Source organism: Barbatula barbatula (genome assembly GCF_947034865.1).
Source record: "Barbatula barbatula genome assembly, chromosome: 18".
NCBI lineage: Eukaryota > Metazoa > Chordata > Actinopteri > Cypriniformes > Nemacheilidae > Barbatula > Barbatula barbatula.
In genome coordinates this window covers 21,146,374-21,174,126 of record NC_136781.1, presented here as the reverse complement: position 1 = coordinate 21,174,126, position 27,753 = coordinate 21,146,374, and the positions used below count along the sequence as shown (strand labels likewise).

The 27,753-nt window shown below is 40.8% G+C and overlaps 2 protein-coding genes across 3 annotated transcripts; one reads left to right on the top strand and one right to left on the bottom strand.

Moving 5' to 3' along the window:
* Nucleotides 1-580: 580 nt before the first annotated feature.
* Nucleotides 581-20,450, top strand: myot (myotilin). The gene is made up of 17 exons (XM_079479207.1): nt 581-913; nt 2,475-2,531; nt 7,468-7,618; nt 8,367-8,423; nt 8,523-8,664; nt 8,830-8,853; nt 8,952-9,071; nt 9,292-9,421; nt 15,360-16,088; nt 16,274-16,418; nt 16,499-16,597; nt 17,155-17,192; nt 18,021-18,156; nt 18,261-18,468; nt 18,622-18,787; nt 19,450-19,583; nt 19,685-20,450. The coding sequence occupies exons 2-17, from the start codon at nt 2,524-2,526 to the stop codon at nt 19,813-19,815; spliced, it is 2,418 nt and encodes an 805-aa protein (XP_079335333.1). The 5' UTR covers nt 581-913; nt 2,475-2,523; the 3' UTR covers nt 19,816-20,450.
* On the bottom strand, nt 20,277-27,617 carry hdac3 (histone deacetylase 3). Of its 2 annotated transcripts, none has more exons than XM_079479208.1 (15): nt 27,392-27,617; nt 26,921-27,003; nt 26,689-26,831; nt 26,318-26,399; nt 26,046-26,102; nt 25,347-25,402; nt 23,707-23,840; nt 23,098-23,178; nt 22,926-22,999; nt 22,590-22,654; nt 22,402-22,491; nt 22,191-22,249; nt 21,499-21,578; nt 21,047-21,204; nt 20,277-20,892 (listed from the first exon to the last, which is right to left on the bottom strand). In XM_079479208.1, the coding sequence occupies exons 1-15, from the start codon at nt 27,444-27,446 to the stop codon at nt 20,823-20,825; spliced, it is 1,287 nt and encodes a 428-aa protein (XP_079335334.1). In that variant the 5' UTR covers nt 27,447-27,617; the 3' UTR covers nt 20,277-20,822. The 2 variants fall into 2 exon arrangements, with proteins under 2 accessions (XP_079335334.1, XP_079335335.1); XM_079479209.1 differs by having other exon boundaries at nt 20,414-20,892; nt 26,318-26,660; nt 26,754-26,831; nt 27,392-27,589.
* Nucleotides 27,618-27,753: the final 136 nt, after the last annotated feature.

Genomic DNA, 27,753 nt, shown 5'->3' with positions numbered 1-27,753 from the left:
AGCATTTTGGGGAAGAATCAGGTAATGCGATTTTGACTCTGAAATTCTTGTTGTGGGCAAAAAACAATGTCATACTATCTATTGCGTAGGGTGATTTTGGAGGTAGTGAGGCGCCCCTGTGCATATCAGTGTCTCCATGACAACCACTGTAAACCATCAATGCCAACACCAGCTATAGGTCAGCTGAAGCTATTTCTTCATTTTCATTTCGCGAGGACTATATATGAGGAACGTCTACCGCAAACAGACAAGCCGAAAACTCTTTGTCATCTTTGCAGAGTTGAACTGAATGAGGCCTGGTTCATGTTTTGTGAACCTCATCACAAACCTCCATCAGCACTCTTCATGGATGACCAACACCACTCTAGTGAGGTCAGTGATGATGTCCCTCAGAAGTAACAGAACCTGCAGTATTTATCAGTCATAATGGATGACTAACCAACCAAGAGAGTGGGACAATGTTTAATGGAAGAGATGGCATTGCAGCATGTTAGCTTCTTGCATGTGCTATTTGTATCAGTGAGGCGGAGAGCATGAGCGCGGTCTATATTTGACACGCAAGTGTTTAGTTTACCCGTTTAGTGTGGAGTCAGCTGTGTCATATGGACGCACCGTAATGTGAGACGGGCCTGAACTACTTCCTCGCTTTACACCTGACACCTACCCAGACAACCTGCAGCCAGGCTCCACAATCTTTTCACCCACCGCAAGGGTCGACCCCGCTTCTCAGTTCCACTTCATGTGAAGAAGACATTCAGTCTAAGGAGGAGAGCAGGAAAGACTTGCTGGGCACTCTCTCTGAGAGGGGACGGGAAACGAGGTGGGGGAATTGGTCTTTATAACATCCTTTAGCCTTGGTGTTGTCAACCCAGTGGAATTGTTATTGGTCCCTCCACACTAGCAGGACACACCGGTAAGGCTCCGCTTTGAGGAACAGGTGCATTGTTAGCGGCCGTGACAATATCTTGTGCTTCTTAAGCTGAGGTGTGGCATTTAACTGCTTGAAGAATAGATTTGTGTTGTGCTTATATTTCATTGGCTTCTCTATGCAAATTTTCTTCACGTTTATATAAAGAAGATTGTATTCTTGCTCATGTTTGAAGGGCAAACATTACATGCTTGTGCCAAAAATACAGCTGGCATTAGTGGTGATATTGAGACATCTTGTGTGTATCACTGTTGTTTATGCTCCTCTGGCTCCATGACATTAAAGTGATAGTTCACACCAAAATACAAATGCGCTCATCATTATTTACTCTCATTAGGGTCAAAAGCAGATATTCTGAGCAATGTCTCAGTGGTTTTGTGTTCATACAATGGCAGTCGATGGGGTTTAGTGTTTTTTGGTGACCAACATTTTTCAAAATGTCTTGAATGACATGAGGGTCAGCGAATAATGTAAGAACTTTCATTTTTGGGTGAACTGTCCCTTTAAGCCAGAATCAAATAATTAATTAATAGACACAGTATACCGTATATATTGCTTATATTTTCTGCATAATTTGTGTAAATTTGTATTATTCTGTAACAGAACAATTTTGGAATTTATTTGAGATCCTTTGTTAATTAAAGTGATCCCTCACCCACAAATGTAAATTCTGTCATCATTCACTCACCCTAGAGTTGTTCCAGATTTTGGCCACCATTGACTCCCGTAGTAGAACATTTGCTGTATAAAATTTTTAGTCCTGTTGAACACAAAAGAAAACATTTTTGATGAATGTAGAAAGCCAAACAGTTCTGAGGCACTTTTCACTGCCATTTTTCCCACCATGGTCATCAGAACAAAGACATTTAAGATTGTGAACAACTTGAGGGTGAGTAAATCATGACAGAATTTTCATTTTGGGGTGAACGGTCCCTTTAAGACATGATTCTTACTATTGTCATTATATGTAAGAACAACATGAACACATTTTCCAGCTCACTATGCACAAATGTCATTTTGATGTTCATGGTCTGTTGACTGTCTAATATAAGGGCTTATCAGCCACTCATCGTGCTAATAAGAGAAAGATAAATGTTTGTGATTGATGAAAACGTTTAGCGAATTATGCTCGTTGATTTGGAATACCACTTTTGTGATGCCAGACACCTGAAAGATTTATCCTGTACCATGTGTTTCTAAATCCAACACACAGACGGCACAACCAAATTAGCTCAGAGCTCTGCTCAGGTTTCTTTACTGAGTACCAGTGAAAGGAAAGTAAAGGGTTTCAATCCACAGCATTGCCATATGGATCAAAGTAACCTACAGTGAACACAGGCTTGTTTACATAGTGTAGACTACAAAGACTACAATTACAATAAAGAAATGAAAAAATAGGGGTTGTGTGTGACAGATCTTGAAAGTATGGCAATGTTGGAGTATTTGTGCACAAGCTTACCACAGATATGCACTTTTACATTTGCAATAAAACACATTTATTTCCAGTAATTCTTTACTTACTTGTAATTTTTCTTGTTTGTTTCAGTGTCTCCATCTTACTGGGCTCATCTACATTCATTGGAGACACCTGAAACATGGCAGAGTAAGAGATAGCAATTTAACGTACAGTTTGTCCAACCTAATCTCACAGGAATTTTTATTTATTTCAAGATTGTGGCTAATACGCTGTGAATCGCACAACACGAACAATTGCTAGAAAAAATGCAACACTAAAGCCCCAACCCTAACCCCGCCCCTAAACCTAAGGTGACAAGATCGTACAAAAATGTATGAATTAGATCGTATGAATTCATACAGCCAAAATAAGCCACATCGTAAAAATAGTTAAGATTCTGCCGAGATTGTGTTCATTTGTCCCTCTGAAATCTTAAATTTTCAGTTCGTATCTTTTCTGTAAAAACTCGAAAATCAGGTATTGAGCTAGTACATAAACAATCAGTGTTGAAAACTCTCTCCTTAGATTCGCTTAAGAGGACTAGGTGTTGTAATTCCACTATTCAGCACAGTTGAATTGCCCAATAGGACATGTCCCACGCTTATGAGTTATAGAGGGAGCAGTCAAGAATATGATTTTAGGAAAAGGAGGTCTGAGGTTTCACTGGGTAGTCATCCTCTGTGTTTGGGGGAATAATGATTCTAGAAATACATAAATATCTTTCCTTGTTATTATCAGAGAGACATCACATGAGTTGTGATCCCACTTTCATCACATCCACCTGGGTGAAAGATGTCTTTTGGTGAGGTGCTGCTGATATTGCCCTTTGTATGGTTCCTAATCAATGCGGCATCATCATCAGTTGTGCACACCTCAGCCTCATTGGGTGTTTCAGCCCTTTATCACAAGACACCCTCAGCCAAGGGAGGCCCAAGGGAGGCCTGTCCTCTGATTCCCACTTCCTTAAGCAGCCTTTTAGTGGAATTGGAAACAAAGCCTCTGCCGCCTACTTTTACCAGGAACCCTTTCACAGTCCATCCCTGCTCTTCCGCCTCCGGCTGAAGGAGATTCTTTGTTTCAAATGCTTCAACTATTAGGACTGTCCTACTGGAGCTGGACCACAGAGTCTGGCCGCAGGTTGGTCGCTGCGATTTCCAAGGTTAAAGTAAGTCTTTGGTTTAAATCAACTCGCATTTCCCCCCTGGCTCTACTCAGCAGGCCTGAATCGGGGGTTAAGGGCTTGGCCCACGTTTTCTGCCCCCCCCCGAATAACCTTTGCCTTTTTAGCGAGTTAGCCTGGGCGTTTTGGGGCATGGCATTTGCTGCCACTCTCTTGTTCTCCACTGCTACAGCCAAGCACTTTAGTACTTGATTGTGGCGCCATGTGTATCTCCCCTGTGTCAAGCTCTTCTTACAACCCACAAGAATATGATTAAGGTTTGTTGGAGCTGCACATAGTGCATCTTGTACATACCAAACCTGCTAATTTGTTGGTGAGGGCAGCACATCATATGAATCTCTTATGATAAAACTTAGCCTGTTTGTTTCCATACTCCACAGATACACAGATGTTGATTTTGCACCACAGATACGGATTTTGCGCCGTTCAATGCATTACCACCTCATCCAACGTCATTGCTGGGCATGAGAGACCGGTGCATCTACTTTCTTCCTCTTGACACAAACCTCCTCCAACCAGGCGACATTTTTCCTTTGGTGTCACTTTTCGCCATGCTTTTTTGCCTTTTTTTGGTTGATGCCAAACCAAGTCCCCCTCTGCCATGGTGAACTTGTCCCACAATGTCCTTATGTCTGAGTGATGCCTTTGGATCTCCTACCACTGTTGTTGGATTCCGTTTCCTCCCTGTCGCTACTGTTGGAGAAGAATCTCTTACACAGGGATCACAGGATTCTTTGAGCATCATCTCTAACCTTGTTTTAGTGCATTTATATTCCTCCAAAAGACTTGAAATGGGAAGAGAGAGAGCTCCATTAACGTACAGCCTTATGTTGCTAAGGCATCTTGGCAGCCCAAGCTATTTCCTCACTTGTGTACTCAGCAATCTCTCCAGGTTCCCGGCATGAGACACCGTGAGATCATACATTGAAATTGGCCACATCAGGCGTGGCAATAATAAAAATTGGAAGCACCAGAGTTTCAGCTTCAGAGGAAGAGATGTCTTATTGCTTTTCTTTAGTCCACTGGCTGTCACTTGCCTGCGTTGTTGTACCTGTTTGGCATCGTTAAGGTCTGCGGTGTACCACCGTCCGAGGCTTTTGATGGGTTTTCCGTGACCGTTGGTTTGGGCTCACCCTTTATACAGAGCCTGTCATTGGTAAGCCGACCCTTGACAATAGAAATACTGTCGGATTTGCTGGGCTTGACCTCCACTTGTGCCCAACTAATGTTCTCCTGGAGCTTATCCAGCAGCCGCTTTCTAAATGCACTTTGGTTGTTGTAATGGCTGTCATCTCATCTGTGTATGCCCTGATTGGAGGTAGGTGCAACACATTTTTCAAACGCTCTCCTCCAACCACCCAACGAGATGCCCGGATTATTATTTCCATTGCCATTGTAAAAGCCAGTGGTGAAATTGTGCAGCCTGCCATTATGCCAACATCCAGCTGTTGCGATGTGGTGGTACTATACTGTGTGGTAAAGAAGAATTGGAGAGCCTGAAAATATGACTTAATCAGCTTATTTTTCTGCTCTCGAACGTGGAAGAAGTCAAAGGCTGCCCACAGCAGCTCACTTTTTGCTATTTGCAACTGGTTGCCAGATGGTCTTAGCATGTTCCAAACATCCAGAGCACCCCCCTATGCCTGCCTTCTGCACTGAAGTGTCAATAAAGTTGTTACTCTTCAGAAATCCTGAGAGTCTATTGGCCACAACGCTGAAGAAAATCGTACCTTCCACAGAAGAGGCTTATTTGGCAAAACTGGTCAATAGATGAGGAGTTTTTCTCTTTGGGGATCAGTATGCCTCTTGTTCTTCTCCAGACCTTTGGTATCACCTGCTTTTGGCATGCCACAGCCATTAAGCTCCAAAGGTACTTCAACACCCCAGGGAATTTCTTGTATAGCCTGTATGGTATACCGTTGGGTCCCGGAGCTGAAACTGATCTTGGCCGTTTTAATGCACTCTCAACTTCGCTCCATTTAGTTGGCCTTGTGTCCATCTGATGTTATGGTTGCTTTATTGGTGGCATGTCCTCTGGAATGGAAATTGGCTGCTGCCTCTAATTGTCGGAATATGTTTTCCATAGGTGTTCCTCAAGATCTGTTATATGTACGTTAAGGGTCCCAGTTTTCTCCTTGCTAAAGATGTAACTACTGTGGATCTATGCAGAAAGCGGTCCTTTTTCTTATGTTGCATGCTCAAGCTCTCTGCTCTTCGCAGTGAGGCCAGGCGACTTTTAATATCACTGTGTAGTACCTCTAGGCCCTTACCCTTCCTCTTCTGTGGCCTTCTTCCACTCTTTCCTCAGGCTCCTCCGTTCTCTCACAAGTATGTCAATTTATTTTTGTCTCCTGGACTTATTTCGGCCCATCGTCTCTGTAATAAAGTTCCATAGAAGGGAAGGAAGGAGGCGGGAACCGGCGACATTCAAACAATAAAACTTTAATTAAACAAACAATAAACACGGAAGTAAAGACCGGCAGCCACCTCACGGTCGTCTGCTGGCGATAAAACAAACACAAACTTCACACATGTTCGGGCCCGTCCTCTCTCGTCAATAGTCCTGCCAGTCGTCCTTTTAAGCTCCCGATCTCCTCCGTGAATGATGCGGAATCGGTGCGCGTACAGCTGATTGCACTTATCACTCACGCCACCGGCCCCGCGTCACAGCTCTCGTCCCGCCTTCCTCACAACAGTTTCCTTCTGTGACCTTGGGTTCTTGCTTTTCACTCCAAATCTCTCCACTCCAAATCTTTCCCCCATCTTCTCCAGTTTTCTTTCAACATCTGCCTTTGGCCTGCTAAAAGCTGGACGAGATCCAAGTCAATGGTTGCCCATTCTTTGTTGCAGGATTTAGGCCAAATTATCTGAGGTCTTCCATCCATTTTTCCTTTCTACTGCTTGCTATGTAGTCTTCAGTTTGCTGAATGCTGGTAAGTTTATGCCTGTTTGGGCTTCATCTGGGGTTCTGATACCCTGTGAGCTGTGGTGCTTGTCCCGCCACTGGGCTTCACCTGACTGATTTGCCCTACCTCTTGAGAAGTATTGGTCAATGCGAGGCCCCTCACTAAGCTTCTCAGGCACTTTTTCCTGCTCTGATGGATTTTAAGACCTTTCTCTGATGTGACCTTTGTTCAGCCACAAATGCATCTCTGTATTTTCTGTCCTGTTGTTCCAACTTCTGCTTTGCTGATCTCCTGGTTCATTATAATTTCTATTCCTTGGTCTGTTGCCAAGTGATCCGCCGATGAGTCATCTTGCGCCCCCGCTCTCGCAGACTCCAGGGGTATTCTTCCTTTTGTGTTTTTTGTGGCCATATGTAGGTGGACCCATTACGCTTTAGTAATGGATCCTGCCGACATTGGTAGCTAGCCCATGTCTGCCCCGGTGGGGTCTATTCCCTACTAACAGGAGTTTTTCCAGGCTGTCACCAGGTATTTTCCTGGTTGTTAGCTGCCCTTTCACAGCAGTCACTAGTTTTACCAGAGTGTTCAGATTCACTTAATAGGACTAGGTGTTATAATTCCACTATTTAGCACAGATGAATTGCCCAATAGGCCATTACCCACGCCTAATGCATGGCAGAGGGAGCAGTCAAGAATATAAATGTATCTTTAAGCTTAACATTACTGTAACAACACAGACAGATAGTTGATGGGGATGTTACAGTTACAATATATACACTGAGCTTTCCAGTAAGATCTCAAGGAAAATGTCAGTTGTTTTTCAGCACATAAAGTTACATGCTGTTTTATGTTTCAAAAAGAGATGGCGATAGTGAGGCAAAAGTGGCAGCTTCAGGACCATTATTTCAATACATGTGCATTAGATATGTTTACAGTATATGCTGTCATAGAACTGTGACCACACGTTATCACGCTGTGGTGTATGTTGTTTTTTCAGAGTCCAGAAAAAAACCTCAACCATGTCTCTAACAATCTCCTCATGCTCACGGGAGACGTCGTCTTCATCTTCATCATCCTCTTCATCCACTACAGTGCTTCAGCAGAGACACTCCAGTTTAGTACATCCTGTCTGCATCAGCCCTCAGATGGTGAGAACAAAACAAACAAACACACACAATGTTGATGTTTATCAAGTTCATTTGTTCAGTTTTGTGTGATGTTACAAACATCTTGTACAACTTTTGGGAGTAATTGCTGTAAATGAATCAGATGTGGCCTAGTGGTTAGAGCGTTGGGCTTGTGGTCAGAAGGTTGCTGGTTCAAATCTCAGTGCCAGCAGGTCATGACTGAAGTGCCCTTGAGCAAGACAACTTACCCCTGATTGCTCTGCAGAAATGTGACAAAAAAACTCAGAGAAGTCCATAATTCTCGATGGTCCATTTAATGAGAGGACCCATCACAGCTTCATACATGCACACAAAATAATGGTGCGCTTTTTCACAGCCTTCTACAATGCTTTACTGCCCCCTGCTGGACAAATCTCAATATCCACATACAACAGTTGGTGGCGGGATATCTTGTATAAAAATACAAGACTAATCCCAACCCTAAACCTAAATCACGTGAAAGGGCAGCACAATCTGATGGTAGCTGCGTGTGTCAGAACAGCAGAGAACGATAATTTTCTCAATCACCCAGTCAAATCCAGCCTACTTGCGGCCTAAGCTCCTCCCACTTGCAGTTTGTGTGGTTAACTCCTCCCATCTTCAGTTCTCCGAGCTATCCCTACATGAAACATATCCCACAGCACATTACTTTTCTACAGCACATTACCATTTAAATGGAAAACAGTACATTACTGTGAGATTACAGCAATTGGTTTTATTCACTGTGTAGGTTCAGAGCTCAGCACAGTGTTCTGGAAAAACAGGAGTGTCTCCAACCTTTGTGAAGGTAATACAACAGTTAGGTGATATTTATTGTGTCTGTTTTAGCCGTGCTTTGATTTTTCTGATGGTTACGCTGTATATTCAGATCATGTTGTGTCTGTAGTGTCTGCATGATGTGAGTACAGTAAAGGGTCAGCTGGTGGTTCTGGAGTGCCGGATCAGAGGAACTCCTCCACTTCACGTGTCCTGGTACAGAGAAGATCAACAAATCATCGACTCGGCAGACTTTCGTATTCTTAGAAAGAGTGAGTGAAAGCTCATGTGATGCTTTACTTGTACCTGAAATTCATCAAAATTCATATGAACCACATCTGTCCCAAAAAAGCACCACTGCAGTACCGCTTATGACTTAGGTCTAGTTCATATTTGCTATAAAAACTAAGCACCCTTTATTCGTAATTTGCTTTCAGAGGCAAGTTCAACTTCTGTTCCCGGTGAGTAGACTTTTCTCTTGGACACATAATGGATAGATGCTGAGTGACAAACATGTGTATTCTCTGTGACTTTCAACTTCTCTCTGTTTGTATTGCAGAGGAATTGTGCACCTTGGTCATTACAGAGGCGTATCCTGAAGATTCTGGGATGTTTCAATGTACAGCATCAAATCATAATGGATCAGTGTCATGCAGTGCCATTCTTGAAGTCTATACAGGTAACCTTATGAAGAAAGACGCGTGCTGATATATGCGGTATTACCTACTTATGTATGTGCGCATATTAATCTCATAGAGAGAGAGGGAGAGCTTCGTTCACTTGACACATCATGATTTATGAAAAGTAAACCATCATAAATAATCAGATCTCTCAAAGAAAAATCTGAAATGTAAAGGAAAGCAAACTAATGTGTATTCATCTCACCGTGTCCTCTGAAGATCTAGAAGAAGTTTTGGGAGATGAAGATGTAAGCTCAGCTGGACTTGAGCAGGATGATCTTACCTTTATCCCTCCTCCTCCCGAATGGCCTGACAGCTCTGAGGAAGAGAACACAACTCCATTGGCAGGGTGAGAGATGTCAAGCACACAAACAGCACATACAGAATGCCAAAGAATCGTTTTTAAAGCCCAGATGAGGACTGGGTCTGTGTTTTTATGATGGCTTCTTTTAGCAGCTCTTGTAGTGTGATGCTGATATTCTACCTCAGAGTTCAGCATGTGTTGTGAGAGGACCACTGTTCTGTCCACAGAGGTTTCAAGGTTTCCTTTGGCCAACTGTAGAAACCTTTAGAGTTTCTTAAAGGCATAGTTTCTAAATTCTGTCATCATTTGCTTCCGCAGAACACAAAAGAAGATATTTTGAAGAATGTTGGACCCATTCAGTGCAAGCTTGCACTTACAGAAGTCAATGGGGTCCAGTGCTGTTGGTTACCAACTTCCTTCAAAATATCTTCTATTGCTTTCTGCGGAACAAAGAATAGAGGTTTGCAATGACAAAAGTGGGAGTAAATGATAACAGAATTTTGATTCATGGGTGAACTATCACTTTAACTTGGGTTTGCGGCTGTGTTTGTCACTGAATTTTCAGATGTTTAGATTTATGGTTTTGTAAGCGCAAGGGCTTTTAGAGAGGTGTTGTCGTGCTGCGTCGCATCCAGTGTGGACAAAATGTAAAATTATAATGGATACTAATGCATTCTATGTAAGGGATAATGTACAGGCAGACGGTTGTTATCGCAGAAATAACAACCAGCGCAAAGCGGAGGGTTTTGTATCACACTGGGGCTTATTTCACGATAACAGCAGGCTGCTTGTTTGTTGTTTGTTCCTTGTTCAACGTTCAAATGTCACGAACAGGCAATTTGGTTTTATAATTTGTGAATATAATGTCATATATGTTATTAAAAGACATACGAAAAAAATGCTCAAAATGATTTGCTGCATCCGGGGTGTTATTCCTTTTGAGAGGTTGTTATCTGGGAATAACAAACCTGCAAATGTCGCTACTGGCCAATCAGAATCAAGCATTCCAACGAGCCGTGTAATAATGTGTTTTATCATGTCGCGCCGAATCCTCATGAACATCAGTTTACTGTGACCTGTCTGTTTACTCAGGACTGGTGTCAAGTGTTATTCTAACATATCATGTTGTGTGTCAGTCCATCTTTGCGTTTTCTAGTGAATATTATTGCACTCGAAGAGCAATCAATGAGATGATGATCCTTGTAAATGTGCCGCCAAATGCCACATTTCACATAAGAAATATGTCACATGATGTTACTGTGGTAGATGACTATATGAAAGAGTCAAAGTCAAAGTGCTAATGCAGCCTGTGATTGGTCAAATGCATGACACACAATAATAATGGGATATTCCACCGATTGTCATCATTACTCTAATTTCAGACCTGTAATACATTTCTTTGTTCTGTTGAACACAAAGTAAGATATTTGGAAAAATGTCAGCAACTACCATAAAGAAAACATGAAAGAACAGAAAATGATTCAATGAGTTTTCCTACTACAGTGGTCAATGACTATGTTTTCATGCACCCCCATAATGCGATTCTAATAGGATTTTGGCAATACAGCGATTTCCCTAAACGCAATAATTCGATTTAAATAATGTAGTTAAGATCATATTGGCAGTAAGCATTATCTTAGTAACATATGTGGCGCAATACTACTACTACTATGGCCGTTCATGTTGAGTGGCCTCTGCCAGCTCGCCATATAGCAAACTTTTTGGAAGGCGAGTGTCATTCATTCGATTAATATGCGCGATCCAGCGGAGGTGGCGTTCACGAAGGATGGTGTACAAGTCACTAGAACCAGTTCTCTCTAGTATGACAGAGTTTGTCGCATGACCCTTCCAGCATACACCCAGTATGGAACGCAATGTTTTTGCCTCCTGTATGTTGTCCATGTCTCACTTGCATATAGTAAGGTGCTTAGTAAACAAGCATGGTATACACGGACCTTAAGGAGTAATGAGAGGTTCTTGTTGTGCCAAATGCGCTTGCTCAGTTTTCAAAACATTGATGATGCCCTCCCAATACGCATGTCAAGCTCTGCGTCAAGATTATTATTGTTTGATACCGTGGAACCCAGGTAGATGAATTTGTCTACCACAGATAGACATGTGTTGTTAATGTATACTGCAGGGTTTAGAGTTGCAGGCTGGGCAAGAATAACTGTCTTTTTAAGACTAATCTGCAAACCAAACTCAAGACATGCAGCGGCAAAAGATGAGCAGAGTAGTTGTAGATCTGCCTCTGAGTGGGCAACAAAGGCAGCATCATCAGCATAAAGCAGCTCATGTACCAGAACATGGTGTACTTTAGTCTTTGCCCGCAGTCTGGCCAGATTGAACAGTTTGTATTGAGCTGCGGGTGTGTAAAAGGATACCTGAGTCATCAGGGAAGGCGTGGCGTAGAAGGCGGGGCAGAAAAGAAGATTCCGAAGAGGGTAGGAGCAAGGATACATCCTTGCTTTACCCCACACCTTATCTGGAACTCGTCTGAGCGAGTGCCTTCAGATTGTACAGTTGCCTTCATGCCCTCATGAAACTCAATGATCACCTTCAGTAACTTTGGAGGGCAGCCAAGTCTTTGTAGGATGAGAAAAAGTCCAGATCGACTAAGGTAGTAAAAGGCCTTGGTCAAGTCCACAAAAACAAGAACAGAGGTTTATGCTGTTCAATACACTTTTCCTGTAGTTGACAGACACAGAACACCATGTCTGCTGTGGAGCGGCCAGGACGAAACCCACACTGACTTTCAGGGAGGATACGTTCAGCAAGGATTTGTAGACGTGGTAGAATAGTGTGAGCAAATATCTTGCCAGCAAGACTGAGCATTGTTACAGTCTGCACGGTCCCCCTTGTTTTTATAGATGGTGATGATGTTGGCATCTCTAAGGACATCTGGGAGATATCCACTGTTCCAGCACATCTCAACCAGATGATGTAGGACAGAGGCAAGGACATCATCGCCTGGCTTATAAGCCTCAGGGGGGAGGCCATCAGAGAGACTTGAGACTTGTTATTTTTCATTGATTTAATTGCAGATTTGACTTTCCTTAATGGTAATGTCTGCATCCAGATCAGACATGGTGGGGAGCTTAGGAACAGCAGCAGTTATTGCCAGTAAGTTGGCTGTGACAGGCTGAGCATAGAGAGGTCTGTAGTGCTCTGCCCATCTTGCCAATTGAGATTCCAAATCAGTCAGAAGTTCGCCTGATAGGGAACTTAGTGGAGAGGATTATTTAGGGACTGGGCCCAGGGCTTCTTTCAGACCTTCAAAGACACTTTGGATGTTTCCAATGGATTCACTTGACTCAATACGGTCACACAGTGTCCTCCACTGTGCCCAGAGACATGTCCACAATGCCCTAAACCAAGGGGTCCCTAAATCATTCCAGATGGGCCTCAGTTCTATATGGGAACAGAACGTATGTTCCAGCATTCTATGGACCATTTTGTAAGATGTAAACAACACTGATCCAAAGGCAATCTTCTATAATGATCTATCATTAAATAAATCTTTGGTTGAATTCAGATGATTAGTTTAAGATGGTATGTTTGAAGTTTTGTGTCATGAATTTTCTTCGATTGGGCCACGAAACGATGAATTTGGGTTAAAATGTCAATATTGTCGTCATTGGTTAAATTAAAGTATATTGACTACTTGTGATTATATCTAAATATAAAATGTAATCAAAATACAATTACAACATCAATTTCATTTACATAAAAATAACACAAGGACATGATGCACATTGCCACGTAAATGTGTTAGCTAAGCCAACCTAAATAGAGCATTATAAAGTCTGCTGTACGCTCTCCGTGGCATTAGATGAACATGAATAATATATAAATAAATACACACTTCATTCAAACTAGTTTTGTTTCATAAAATATGATATAATTAACATCCAATTCAGTATAACAACTTAAATTTGAAATGAAAACCAAAGTGAGGTGCAAATCAAAACCTTTGTTATGTAAAACAGAGGACAACACTAACTGGACACAGGTTTACAAAAAATTACAACCTTCATATGAGGCGATATTCTAAAACATGCTATCGTTAAAGTCATAATAGGCTAGATGTTTGTTTCTCTGCATTGTCTTAATGTTGAATAGGTCGAGTCTCTGGAATGGTGAAGTATTTTGGGGGCGTGTGCCTCCTGATCTCATGACTCGCATAGTTTTCTATAGATAAACAGCGTCCATCATTCAGGCCAACCGGATTTCATTGAGTGAAGGGATGCCAGAGAATAGAACCCTTACCGACCACTTTACATGCGGTTAAACCTAAAGTCATTTGAACAGACAGGTAAGCACAAATCTAGAACCATTTCACTGCCACCAGAATCTCAATACACGGCTTACTCTGCTTGTTTACTGTTTTTAAGACTCATCATTCTGCTGTCTTGCCTGATTTACTTGATCATCTGAAATGTGATGTATAAGATGTGTCATTTGTGTGAGCTCCGGACGGCCGTATGTACATTTGACCTTATCTCTGATGACCTTATGGATTATGTCTTTCACGATTTATACAGTAGATGGAATACTGAAGGTCAACTGGATTGAGGCAGGATTTGACAGCCTTTGTTTTGTGATTCTCTGTCTTGTTCTTTCGATACGATTGGATGTACCGTATATACACGTTTGGCATTGCATGTTGTGTTATGCACATTTCTTACTTACATTTCTTACCTTATTAAACGCTCCCAGCCAAAGAACACTGAAATGTTTGTTCCCATCTTTATTCAACAATCACAGCCATTGACTGAAAACTTTAACAAACGCTAGCTTAACTCTGCAGAGCTAGACAAAGCTATTCCCACTTATAATTCATGAAAAGTGTTGCCATGCTTCAATAAAAAATCTTCAAGGTAAAATGTTCTTGGAAGATATGCAGTATTGTATAAAATGTTTAAAAAAGTGTCACATCAACACTCATACAGTAGTAGTAATGCTCTTTTATTGAAAATGAGAATGTGTTGTAGGGAGTTTGGATCTTTCTTGACAATGACCTCCAAACGGGTTAACTGAGATTCAGTGTAGCTGTAAATGAACACACACCTGTCACGTCTATCAGACGCTGCTTCATGATCTGTTTTTAGCTGCGTTGCTGTCTAACAGAGACAAACCAGCAGTACACAGAGTTATCATATACACTACAGAACATGTCTGTTTTACATTGAGCTGAATTTATGCACAACATACCTCGGTTATAAATCAAAAGGCCTCGGGTTTGGCCTGTATTCAGCTGTATTCATATATTGGTTAGTATTAGAAATGTAAGCAAGATTTTTCATTGAGCAGACGTTTGCGGAGACAGACAGGGATTGTGGACGGCTGTTTTTAGAGTTTAAAATGCTCTCTGTTTTTAATGATGTGTTCTATTTGGTATGAGAAGATCAGGGGTGAACAGGTGATAACACCGACCTGACCCTTATATATCGCTGAATAAAAAGCAAAGGGACTGAAGAAGGTTTAACGGAGCTTTAATTTTCTGCTGTGGATTTAGAGATTTTCCATTTAAACTTTACTGTCAGTTTTAGATGTGGCTCAAACTAAATGGTGACTCATTGTGTCATAACCACGGAAAGGGTTTGTTAAAGATGAGGTAACACGCAGTTTTGAAATAGCATGTTACCTCCGCTTTAAAAGTAGTGAACAGAAGTAACAAACTGGTTCTGTTAAAACCTTTAAAACTGGGTCTGCAGCAGACAACAGAACTTGACGGTTCAAAAGACATAAGAACTCATTATAATAATTGATGCTGTCCAAACTGGATATGGCTCGACGTGTCTCATCCCAACATTAAACTAATGCCTATGGGTGCTATTGACCTTTGTCGGGTTGCGTTGTGCCGCTCTGGTTGAGGTTTGCTAATTATTTTTCCTACCGCTGGTCTGGCTGCTCTTTAAGGGTTGAATTTGGCCAACATCTGGATGTGGAGAAAATGTGTTTATTATTTATTTTTCCACAGGGTGCTGGAGCCTGCCATCGACATCCCAGAGAGCGAACGCGGATCTACCAGTCAACCTACGGCAGAAACAACAGCGGTCGAATTGACTCCCAAACATTCTCCTCCATCAAAAGAAGTCAAGAACAGTGTTCCACATCCATTCCTCGCTGCCAGCAAGCTGAGTAAACCGGAGGAACCCAGGGACAGTTCCATTAACATGGCTGACCTGCCCACCTTCTCACCAACACTTTACCCCCCCAGCGCCTTCAACTACGAGCGGCCCCGTCATTTCATCCAGTCCCAGCCCAGTTTCCACACGCCCAACAATGACACGAATAAACCAGACCATCTCAGCTCACCAGCTGCCACCGTGGCACCGTCGGTGACCCCTGCTCAGCCGGCACCTACCCGTACATCGATGTGCTCCAGCGTGACTATAATTCCTAAAGTACGGAATACTCCAAGTAGTGGGAAACTATCGTCAGCTGCTTTTCTGTCATCCGTTCTGCCTTCTCTACAGAGCTCTCAGCCCAATTGCATTTCCGTACCCCAATCGCCATCTCCCAGGCACTCCCCCATATCGCTCAGGCCACCACCAAAAATACAAGAACAACCTCCGCCTCCTCCGAGCCAGTTACTGAATCACACTTCTTCAAGCACCTCATCCTGGACATCTCCAGATTTACTGAAAACAACTGCCTCGCCTCTGCAATCCCCACCGGTGTCTCACGTTACCTACACACCCAACACGTAAGTGTCATCCTCTAGATTTCAGATTTGTCAAATCAGTCTACTTATCAGATCACAATCTGATCTCATTCAGTGTTACTGACACCCTTAAACTGAACCATCTGAGACAACACTGACACTCAAATCAAAGAAAACTGAGATCTCTTGAGTTTTTCAAGAGTAACGTCATTGTCCTCGTTTCATAGTTTGCCAAAGCCCATCTTGAAGAAGACTGTTTCCAGACCAGCGTCTCGTGCCACAGATGAACAGATTCAGGGGTCAAAAGATGCTCTTATTCAAGACCTGGAGAAGAAGCTTAGAAACAAGGTTCCTCAACACAGGAACAGTCAGGTATCTGAAGAACACTGTTAGTAATAAAGTGCTGCTGTGAAACTGAAGCATCACGCTGACAGTACAGCTTTCATCCGCAGCAGAAGATGTCCTACGAGGAACGCATGGCCAGAAGGTTGCTGGGTCCAGACAGCACCGCCTCTGCCTTTGATCTCGACAACTCTTTCAGTTCTGAACAGGTACGATATTTATTATCTCGCATGAAGAGCTTTGACAGATCTTGTGGAAATATAGAAATTCAGCCCTTTATTTGTAGCGTGACTGTATAATTCAAATAACATATGGTAGGAAACACTCAATTAACATCATTATTAAATATATCTGACAATAAATGAAACTGGAATTCTAGCGTTACTGTTAACTCATTCATGCTCAGGGTATGTTTATACTGATGTTAAGGTTACACGTTTCATTTAGTTAACACGATTCAGTTTTTCTTTATTCGGTTTGACCACAAAACTCCTGACTTGTCTGCACTAGATGTTTAGTAGGCAACTAAGATGATGTTCTCAAAATTATGAAGCTTTTAATTAAACACATATATGTTCCTGATAATCTGGTATTGTTTAGGTCTCCTGTCATCCTTCTCAATAGATAAGAGCCAGTTCATGGGCCTGACATAGCATGCGTGGAATCCATGTGCTCTTGAGCTGCATGTGTTATAATACTGCAGTGATCAATCATTGTATGTACTGTCACTGGTTAATCAAGGAAATTCTCTGCATTATTCTAACAGCCGGGCTCTCCAGAAGGTCATCACCCTGGAGGAATATGGTAAATGTCCATTCGCATGAAGAGTTTCATTTTGAATGACTCTTAGCTGGAACCCTTGACAGATGGGAGAGATTTAAGAGTGAATGTGTTTGGTTGGCATTTGTGCACTGAATGATGTTTCTGACACAATCTTACATCAGCACCTGACATCAGTCCGTCGTTCTGAGCCTCTACCACCACCAACCTTCTACGACACTGAAGTCCTGATGTCATTTTAGGAGTTAGCACTTTAGCACTTTAGCACTTCCCACATCCCAAAGTCAATGGCGTTTGAATGATTAACACAATCTCAATGTATTTTCACCATTTATTTGATGACATAAACCGCACCAGTAATTCCTCACTTTAACGTGTCTCGATAAAGTGTTTTCACATGTGTTTTTTAAACGTTGTAAATATGTACATTGATGTTGACTTAACTCTTTTGATTTAGCTAAAACACGACAATAGGCTGTTTAACGGCATCTCCCATTGTGACAACTTATCCCTCATAGTTTAGTTTATTCAATATATAAAGCATGTTTCATCCAATTTGTTTTAAAAGTATGTTTTGCAGTCAAGAGAGTCTTAGGGAGTCAAATTATTATTTCTATAATATTGTTATTATCCTATTTTTCCAGTGCTCATTTTGGTAGATTATTTCAATAATCTAATGTTTGGAATCACAGACATTGTCAAATATACTGACAACACTGTCTTGTCTACTACTGTACTTTGAATTTGCAAAGTAAATAATCAGACGTGCCTCACAAACAGATGCTATTGTGATGCTGTGTTTTACTGGAATGATGTTCGATTTCTGTTGTTCACCTTCTCTTGCCGGATCAGGTCAAGAAAGCATCATTCTGGAGGGGACGGCACAGAGGTCTCCACCATCCAGGAGAAGTGTTTCGCTCCTCGCTTTATTCAAGTTCCTCAGGATCTCACAGTGGAAGAGGGTCGATTCTGCAGGATTGATTTCAAGGCAAACCCTTTTCATTCACAATGAAATATTTAACATGCATGCGTGTTCTCAGAAATGATTCTCTGATGCCGAGACGGATTCTAGCTTGTCTTTCTGACCTGCAGGTTGTGGGTTTGCCAACCCCTGATATTTCCTGGTATTTGGATGGGAAACCCATCCGGCCGGATGATTATCATAAGATGCTGGTGTGTGAGAAGAGCGTTCACTCCTTCATCATTGAGATCGTGACCGTTCATCATGTAGGTGTTTATGAATGCGTGGCTAAGAACCGTGCTGGAGAGAGTCGCTTCTCGCTGCGTTTGGATGTCATCGGTGAGCAGACTTCGGCTTCATCATCTGTCGTTTAGAGTCCAACAAAATGGATGTTGATCGATAAAATGTTGTTTTTTTATCACAGGTCACAGCAGAAATCTCTGTTGTTATGGCAGAATAGCTCAATGTGATTCTCTTGTCTGGTGTTTTCAGCTCAGGAACAGTTGTGTCCTCCTACATTTGTGGTGAAGATGAGAAACTCACGGGCTCTGGAGGGAGATAGGGTAAGGTTGGAGTGTAAGGTGACCGCCTCTCCAGCCCCTCAGATCTACTGGAAGAAAGATAAAGAAATGCTGCGCATCGACCCCATGAGAATGAGGTCTGTATTCATCTGGGATCACATCCATTTCATTATTACAGAAAACGTTTAAAGGTCATGTGACTAAAATGTATTTTGAAGATCGTTCTTGAACGTTTTCAAGTTATTGTTGTAGTGTGACTGTGCCAACACAGCGTTGGTTTCCAGAACCGAAGTATAACCGAGGAATTTTCTGAACACAATTCTCATTTCTCAGTTACATTTATGTCATTAGTTTTGACCAGTTTACTCATTTTAGGAGGATAAGCAGGTCAAATTTGTCAGTCATTCCAAACCCGTTTCACTTTCTGACGTTCTTATTCACTGACAGTTTTTCAATAACAGGACATGCGGATGAATGATAGCTAACATCATCAATGTCAAACCTGACTTGATGCTCTCTGCTGATTTTTGGAATTCAGTAGTCACGGCTCCCATTCACCTTCACTGAGTAAAAGAGTTCTTGAGTCAATCTGCATGAGATTGTATGTTTCACTGAAGCAAGAAAGAGTTTTTACTGTGGCTTACTATTCTCTTTTACACACCAAACTCTACCCAATACAGCAAACGCTTATGGGGTTTCATAGTAAATTGACCTCTGATTTTTGGATGATGTAATTGTTTGTGTGTGATGGAAAGCTCCATGAATGAATGGTCTGATGCGAGTGGTCGATGTGTGTCAGTCTTTCTCAGGACGGTTCAGGAACGCAGTGTCTGCTCATTGATCCAGTGGGTAAATCTGACGCAGGCTGGTACACTGTATCTGCCATCAATGAAGCGGGCATGTCCACCTGTAACGCCAGACTAGACGTGGGCTGTAAGAGGAATTTTCTTTCCGTGTGTTGTGACAGTCGATTTTCTGAACAGCATACACGTCATGTTTCCAGCTCTTAAATAATGCCGCATCTTTTCTTCTAGCTCGCTTGAATAAAACGGCCCCCCCGGCCAAGCCAGTGAAAATGCTTCCCATGATGAGCCAGTTTTCTACTCTGAGCACGGACGCTCATCCCCGTCATACTGCCCCTCTGTATGAGAGTGAGGAACTATAAACACACAATCCTCACAACATATCATTTATTTATCACATGACTTCACCTGCATGTCAATCTAATATAGCAGTAAAACTATTCATTACATGCAATACCAGTTCAACTATCTTATTGCTTCTAATTTAAAGCTTTGCATACATTAGAATTGAATGATGCTTTGACTGCTTTATACAGCTGTCATTTGTGTTAATGATGCAATATTTTTGTGAAACGGTCATGTGGAAGCTGTATGTGATGTGTGAAAAAGTAAATCAATGTTATTATTCCGTGACACATTTCTGAAATGATTTTTGATGTCGAAAGGGTTTGGAAATATGTATCGATTGCAGTCCGTTGCATTATTATTTGTGTATTATATATATGTGTGAAAACATGAATATTTGGGTAAGCTTTTTTGTGACTATATTACAGTTGTGTACAGTATCTATTGTCTTGGCATGATATACTCTTACGAATAGAGTGCGTTACGGTCAGTTTTTTAAATTGTACCTGTGCTGTTAAGACACAACTAAAACATTAGTTTTGTCTTTGTTCTTTGACAGAAAATCCCAATGTATGTATGTTGTTGTAGTTATAAAATAATTAGCAAAGTCTATTTTCAACAAATTTATTACAGAAAATTTCTATAAACAATGAAAAAAAAAAGAAAAACAAGACAAAAAATGTTTCGTAATTAACAACGGCTCTGGTATTAGGCGTACTAGTTCAATACAATGCCATTATCTCATGATTTTGAATTGAGGTTGAATACAGATGTATTATGTGTAGCAGACGTTCCCTACAGTTTGTCTTATAGCTGATGTATCCCTTTGATAAACAGAGTAGGTTCTCATGACAATGTAGTTCCTAAACATCACAGACCATACACTTACACATCATGTGAAGTAAAAGGCAAGACTTTGACCCGCTCCTCGCACTGCGATCAAGTTCTACACTTATGCGAGGGAATGGCTTTTCGTATGGCCACGAAAAGATCCAATGCGCAAGAGACTGCAGGATGAGCCTCTTCAGATCTCCACGTCACTTTCCTTATCATTATCATGGTCACCATCATAAAACTCATTGGCAGCTTCAGGCCTGTGAGGAAACGCAAGCAGTTGCTCAGTGTAAGGTTTCATTTAGTAAAGCAGCTGATTTGAATCCCCATGAATGATGCGTCTAATATTATTACAATAAACCTTTAAACTGTCCAAATGAAGATTATATAGCAATGACGGGTAGTGATGTTCACCTGGAGAAGTTTTCCTCAGATCCCCTCTCGTCTGGATCGACTTCGTCTGGTCGCTCATAGTTCAGCAGGTCGGAGGGAACGTCGTGGATCTGAACACTCGGCGCGTGATTCAACATCTTCAGGTTTTCATACACGGTTTGACGAATCTGGTCCAAATACTACAGGACACAAAGTCATCTAGTGTTAGTTGCCATACTGTAGATTCTAAGATGCAACAACATCAACACAATACTGATGTGTGGGATTCAATGACAACTATGAAATGAATTATTAAATATAACCCTGGTGAGGATTACATTTGGCAAATACTATTCTAATGACAAAATACTGACACACTTTTATCTCCACTGAACCCCTACATATCAATTATCTATCTGAAACACTGTACAATTTTCCAACTGCAGAAACATTGGAACACATACATGGATTAATCACATAAAGATATCACGTACTTGTCTAGAATTTTGATTTTCTATCCTTGTGCTGACATCAGGATGAAGTGTAAAGTCTGGGGCAAAATATTCAAAGTATTCTGTGAAGAGGACAAATACAGAGATTTTAATAACACATCTTTGAAAAGGAAATGTGGCTTATTTGAAAACAGTCCATTGTAACCTAGAGCAGTGGTTCTCACACGTTTTTTGCAAGGCCCCCTTGTGAAGGGTTTGTGTACTCCCCCAAATGAAAATCTATGATCTTAAACTCAGAATTGTAATTAAACCATATACAGTTATACAATGCTGGAAAATCGGGCCCGTATTCATGCAAAATGACAAAATTCGTAGAAATTTGGGCTTTTCCCCTTAAAATTGCTCCTAGATCATAGTAAAGAAAAGGCCACTCATAATGCATCTCAACCCTTAAAAGAGCTCCTAAGGTCCCAAATTGTTAGGTCCACTAGACTTAGAGTGCAGTCAGTTCAAGACATATTCAAAAGTATGCTATTAAAAGTAATATATATTAAATCAGATTGCCTTTACTAGTCAATTTCACCTAAATTATATTAAACTGCCTTAAAAAGTCTAGTTGTATTTCACATATCTTATCAAATGAAATTATTTTCTTAACTATAAGTTCAAATGACCTGTACAGCCAATTTGATTTGTCTAAAAAATGCTTTTGAGGGTGTATTTCTATCTCTTACCACTATATGGCAGCTCATCACTAATGGATTCCTCGAGTAGCAACGACGTTTCATATGTCCTAAAACAAATCAAAGACACCAGGTAATGAAACTGTCTCATGGAACAGGAATGAAATACCACAAATACTGTGAAAGCAGCACAACAGAATAACATCATGGACCTCAGGGCACTCCCGTTTAGATGATTCAAGAGCAATAATAATGAACACACCAACATCTAGCAACGTTTCTCACGGTGTATCCTCCTCCTCCAAGCACAAGCAGGGGGATCTTGAAGCTCTTTACAAACTCCACACATTCTCTAAAATATATTAACAGATCATCAGACATGATACAAGTTTTACTGGCACAACTCTCAAAGAGGTCAATCCTGTGTATGTGAATGAGAAGAACTCTTACCCGTGTCCTCGTATGCTCAGGTTGAAGCATCCTAATCTGTCACAGCCCAATGAATCAGCACCACACTGCAGACACAAGCACAGAGATGAGCAACAAGACAAATGCAACATTGTGATTCGCCGTGAGAATTAAAGGGATATTTCAGAAAATGAAACAAAACAACGAATTTCCCCCTGTTTACCCCCATTGTACCGCAACTCTGACTGCATCATTCTTCAAGAAGAAAGTCATGTTCAGTTCGGATGCATTGAGGGCAGGTAAAACATGGGGAGATTTTGATTTGCCTGTTAAAATATCCCTTTAAGACCGTGATTCGCTGTGAGAATGTGCTCTGACCTGAAGAACGATGCAGGTCGGCTGATAGAAATCCACCACTTGCTTGATAACCGGCTGGAACAACTGTCTGTAGCCTACGAAAGACAATGACAAACAGAACCAGATACACACATCTCATTGCGAGAACAACCTGAATAACATTTAAGTGTTTTCAGATCATGAGGTAACTCACTCTGATCATCAATCCCATCCCGCAGCGGGACATTCAGACAGTAGTAGCGGCCGCTCTCTGCTCCCACCTCATACATATCACCTTCACACAAACAACACTTTATTACAACACCGTTATTAGTCTTTTATAATGTTTCTTCTCATTGTAGTCTGTGATTTTAGCGAAGGATGATGCTATGTCACTATTGCTTTGTTAGAGATGGCTTTATATCTTCTGATTATGTGTCTGCTACGTGTCTAACCAAGTTTACAGAAGACTCCAACTAAGCATGTAGCTTGTCAAAAAGACACAGATGTACGTCACAGGGCACACTGATCTCTTCTGGAACTGTTATCCAATCATAGCAGTGGGCGTTTACTTGCAAGTCTACAATGTGGGCCGCCCATAAAAACCAACTTCAAAACCAGGGTAGAGATATGCCTATTACTTACTGATGTTGATGTTTTTGAATGTAAAAACCATGTGAACGCCATAAGCAGACAACAGTATAAGATAATACAAATGTCCAGTTCAGGACACCTTTAACACCAATGACCAGACCCTGAATGCATCTCTACCCATCAGAATGCAGAAACTGAGAAAAGACACAGACAGAGAAATATAACACACCTGTTCCTGGGAAAAAATAGTTCCCGTATTTGTGGAAGGATACGGTCATGACCCTGTCTGTGAGATAAAAGGCCTCCTGCACACCATCACCATGATGAATATCAATGTCAATGTAGAGCACACGTGGATGATACCTGTCAGAGACACAGAGACAGAAATAACACACCTTTCAGTGATCTAAGGCCAATACCTTTGGGACATTGTAAAAGTAACGTTAATTCTACCTATATCACCGATGCAGCTTTTATGAGCTCATATTAACAAATATAAAATGTCAAGAATGAGTGACTGCATGAGCAAATAGAACATCATTTTCCTTTATTTGGGATTAAGTTTCAAAATAATTCCCAACGTTACATTTGTGTTATATTTACATACATTTGGTCATTTAGCAGACGCTTTTATCCAAAGTGACTTACAGACGTAAACAATGGAAGCAAGTGGAACAACATAAGGACAACAAAAAGCATAACTGTGTGTTCACACCAAGCGCAAATGAAGCGTTAAGCGCGTGTGATTTACATGTTAAGTCAATGCAAAGACGTGATAGACGCGCTGGCGGCGAATGATGCGGTGCGAATTGAGCGTTATTCGCGTGAGTTGAAAAATCTGAACTTTGGCGAAAATTTGCGCCGCGTTAACCAATTAGGATTCTGCTCTAGTAGTGACGTGATTATGACATAGCAAGCGGAGGCAGATTCTGAAACAACCATGAAGGACTGCGCATCCGAAGGACCCAGACACGGTGCCGAACGAGTCTATATGTCTATCTTAAGCCTTCCATAGCACATAATGCACAGCTTCCCTCTCAACAAAATCCATGTCCGCCATTTCGCAATTAGACGGGAGCCGCCTTGCAGAAGCCCCTCCCATGACGTGAATTTTACGCGCAAATGAAGCGAGTACAATCCAAATGTTCAAGTGTCCAATTACTCGCATATAACAACATAGGCAAAAAAATACATAAGTGCCCCAAACTAGTCGATTAAAGCCTAGCACAGTATACAAAGCTAAGAATAGTGAGGTTAGTAAGTTTTTTTTATTATTTATTTTTATGATTTTATTATGATTATTTATTTATTTATTTGTTTTAACGCGTATCAGCACTAAAAGAAAACTAATGGCAAACTATTGTTTGCAATAACTATACTTAAAACAATGTAAGAAAAAAATGATAGAGTTATTAATAAATAGTATTCATTAAAGTTATTTTGTTTTATCATCTTAACCAGGACATTCCAACAGAATACATTTCACAGTCAAAGGAATTTTACATAACTGACAAATTCTTCACCTTTTAATAAATGTCCATGAGTAACTCTCGAGTGACCGAATCGACACCTTGGATAAACACTTTGATCATTTCTATTTTCAAACTCCAATATTGAGGTGAAATTTTTGTTTATAACAGGGTTCACTTTATATAATTTATTATGATCACAGTCATTTCAATTGTCACTTTTTGTAATTATATATATGAATTGTTGTTGTTTTTTGTCTACAACGTGCATTAACATAGAAATGAATATGTGACTTGTTAACAGTAGTGTATGTGTATGTAATTTAGAATTTTAAATGAAGGTGAAGAGTAAAACACAAGCCAACATGAACAGTGTGAACAGTGATGTGATTCTACTTACTTTAGCAGCTCAAGAATACTGATGACGATGTCGTTCACATAGCAAAAGCCAGATGCCTGAAAACAGAAACCCATTTCATGTGGAAAGGTCCGAACATGCTGGGACATCTAAAGCTGCTTTTTAAATGCACTGTATATGGGTCAAAGACGATAGAGATGTCCCCATCAAAAGAAATGTACAAATGGTATGATGTGTCCATAGAAAGCACATTAAATGTAAGTCAAATGTCTACTTAATGGGTTTTGGAGAATAAAATGTAAACATTCGGTTGAAATAATGTTACATTGTCATTCAAGTGTAACACTTTATATTTATGTACATATTCAAACCACATGCTTATTCTGACTTATTATTTTATATATATTAATATGTACAAGGGAGCATATTACGTATTATTGTGCTTTAAATGAGTTAAACATTCTAATAGACAACTGGGCAAACGGTGTGAAAGAAATGAGTCTTTTTATATGTCAGATTTAAATAGATTTAAACTGAATGACATTTTAGTGGGCGTATAAATTAAATGAATAATATTGATCTTTTGCTTAGAAAAACAAAAATGCATTTCAATTTTTCATTTTTTTGAACAACAACAATTTAAAACAGTATTACAGTTTTTCGTCTTTGACCCATGTACGTATGCAAATGCACATGTTTCTATATTAAAATATGAAATTTTAGGAGTCATGTAATGCTTACCTCAAACTTTTTGGCGTGATGTAAACCTCCGGCCCAGTTTATGGCAATGTCACATATCTATATCATGAACAGCAGATGTTATTAGACTAAATCATAAAAAAATACAGATGTTCGCACACGAACGAGAGCTATGACGGTCTATGAAGGTTATGTGTGTTTGGAACGTTGGTCATAAGCATTTGCCTTCAATCGGTTTTGCTGTTTCTGATCTTCTATTCGATTACTAAATAATTTACCAATGTCAAAAACACAAAGAATCTCCACCATCTCACCTTGTGGTTTAACTGAGTTGCACCTTGCAAGGAGGCACCTGTGTATCGCGAACAAAACTCAAACAAACCTGGAAAAACAGGGCTAAGGACGCACACAAACAGAACAGACAGCATTGAAGCATTTAAAAACCGTGTCAAATTAAGATAAACAAGCACTGTTTCAGGTCTGGAAATGAGGGGGAAGGGGACTTCAGGAGGGGATGTAGTTCCACCCTAATGCACATTTCAATACGTAAATAAAGTGACTTTTTTTTTGTGTACTAAAATGTCCCCAACCAGAGACCCCCAGTGAACCTCTGCCATTTCCAGCGCTGTGTGTTTTGTCTAATCCTGCTCAGTGTCTCTATAACGGCAAAAATGCACAGATTTACCAGTCGTCTCCTACGTTGAAGGTGTTGAGACTCTTGGTGAAGCCCTGCATGTTGTTCGGGCTGACCTTCTGCAGAAAGTCGATGTAGTCCTCCGAGTGAAACCTGCACATGTCATGCTGAGACGCCTTGTAAGGTTTAAAGACCTGCACAGAGAGCTCTGCTCATTACCACATCAAGAGAAAAAGTGCACTACAGACGCCAATGAACGCAACACGTGTTGAACAGATCGTACCATCATCTTCTTATAGAGTCCATAATGCAGCACGAGACTGTGTGTAAGAGACAAGCGGTGAGGTTTCATTGGGTGTCCGGCACCTGGAGTCAAACCAAGAGGGAAAAGTAAGAACACAACGTCATACATCGGTAGGGGTCCACGAAACTCCATCCCCAACTATTGTTGTTGTTTTGTATAAAAGCAAATTCACATTCAAAATCTTGCTGTACTGAAAATCCCACATCACTTCTTTTATGAGTTTATATAAATCATAAAGTTCTGCACACACGTGTCATGCATGCAGCGATTTCTTTTCATTTGTTATGACATTCTAGTGCTGTTAGACTGCACCGCACACACGTGCACGTCATGTTTACATTGCTCGTGTGCACGTACATATGAGTACGTCATCCGTGACAGTAAACACTGCACATTATAAGTGTGATTGTTGATTAGCCACCGCTGCTAACAGACACATCAGCATCTCACCGTAGTGAAAGTTCCCCACGTCTGGATCATAGAAATACGCGGTTCGATTCGTCATGTCGTCGGTTTGTAAAGTTACTAAATATGAACGTTATTTTAGGGCACGGTGAGAGAAAATGTGTTTGTTTGTGTATTTACTATCTTCCCTTCACCGTAGCCATCTTTGCTGCACTGCCGGGAAATCACGTCACTTCCTTCTCCGTCGGAACAACTACTTCCGGTGTACAGCGCCATCTATCGATCAATAATCACAGTTACGCTCAGTGTTTCATGAATCATTTCTGTGTTTTTGTTATATTTATGAAATGTACAATATAGTTAAAGATTAAATGTATCTGAAATATTATAAATTATTAATGATTTTA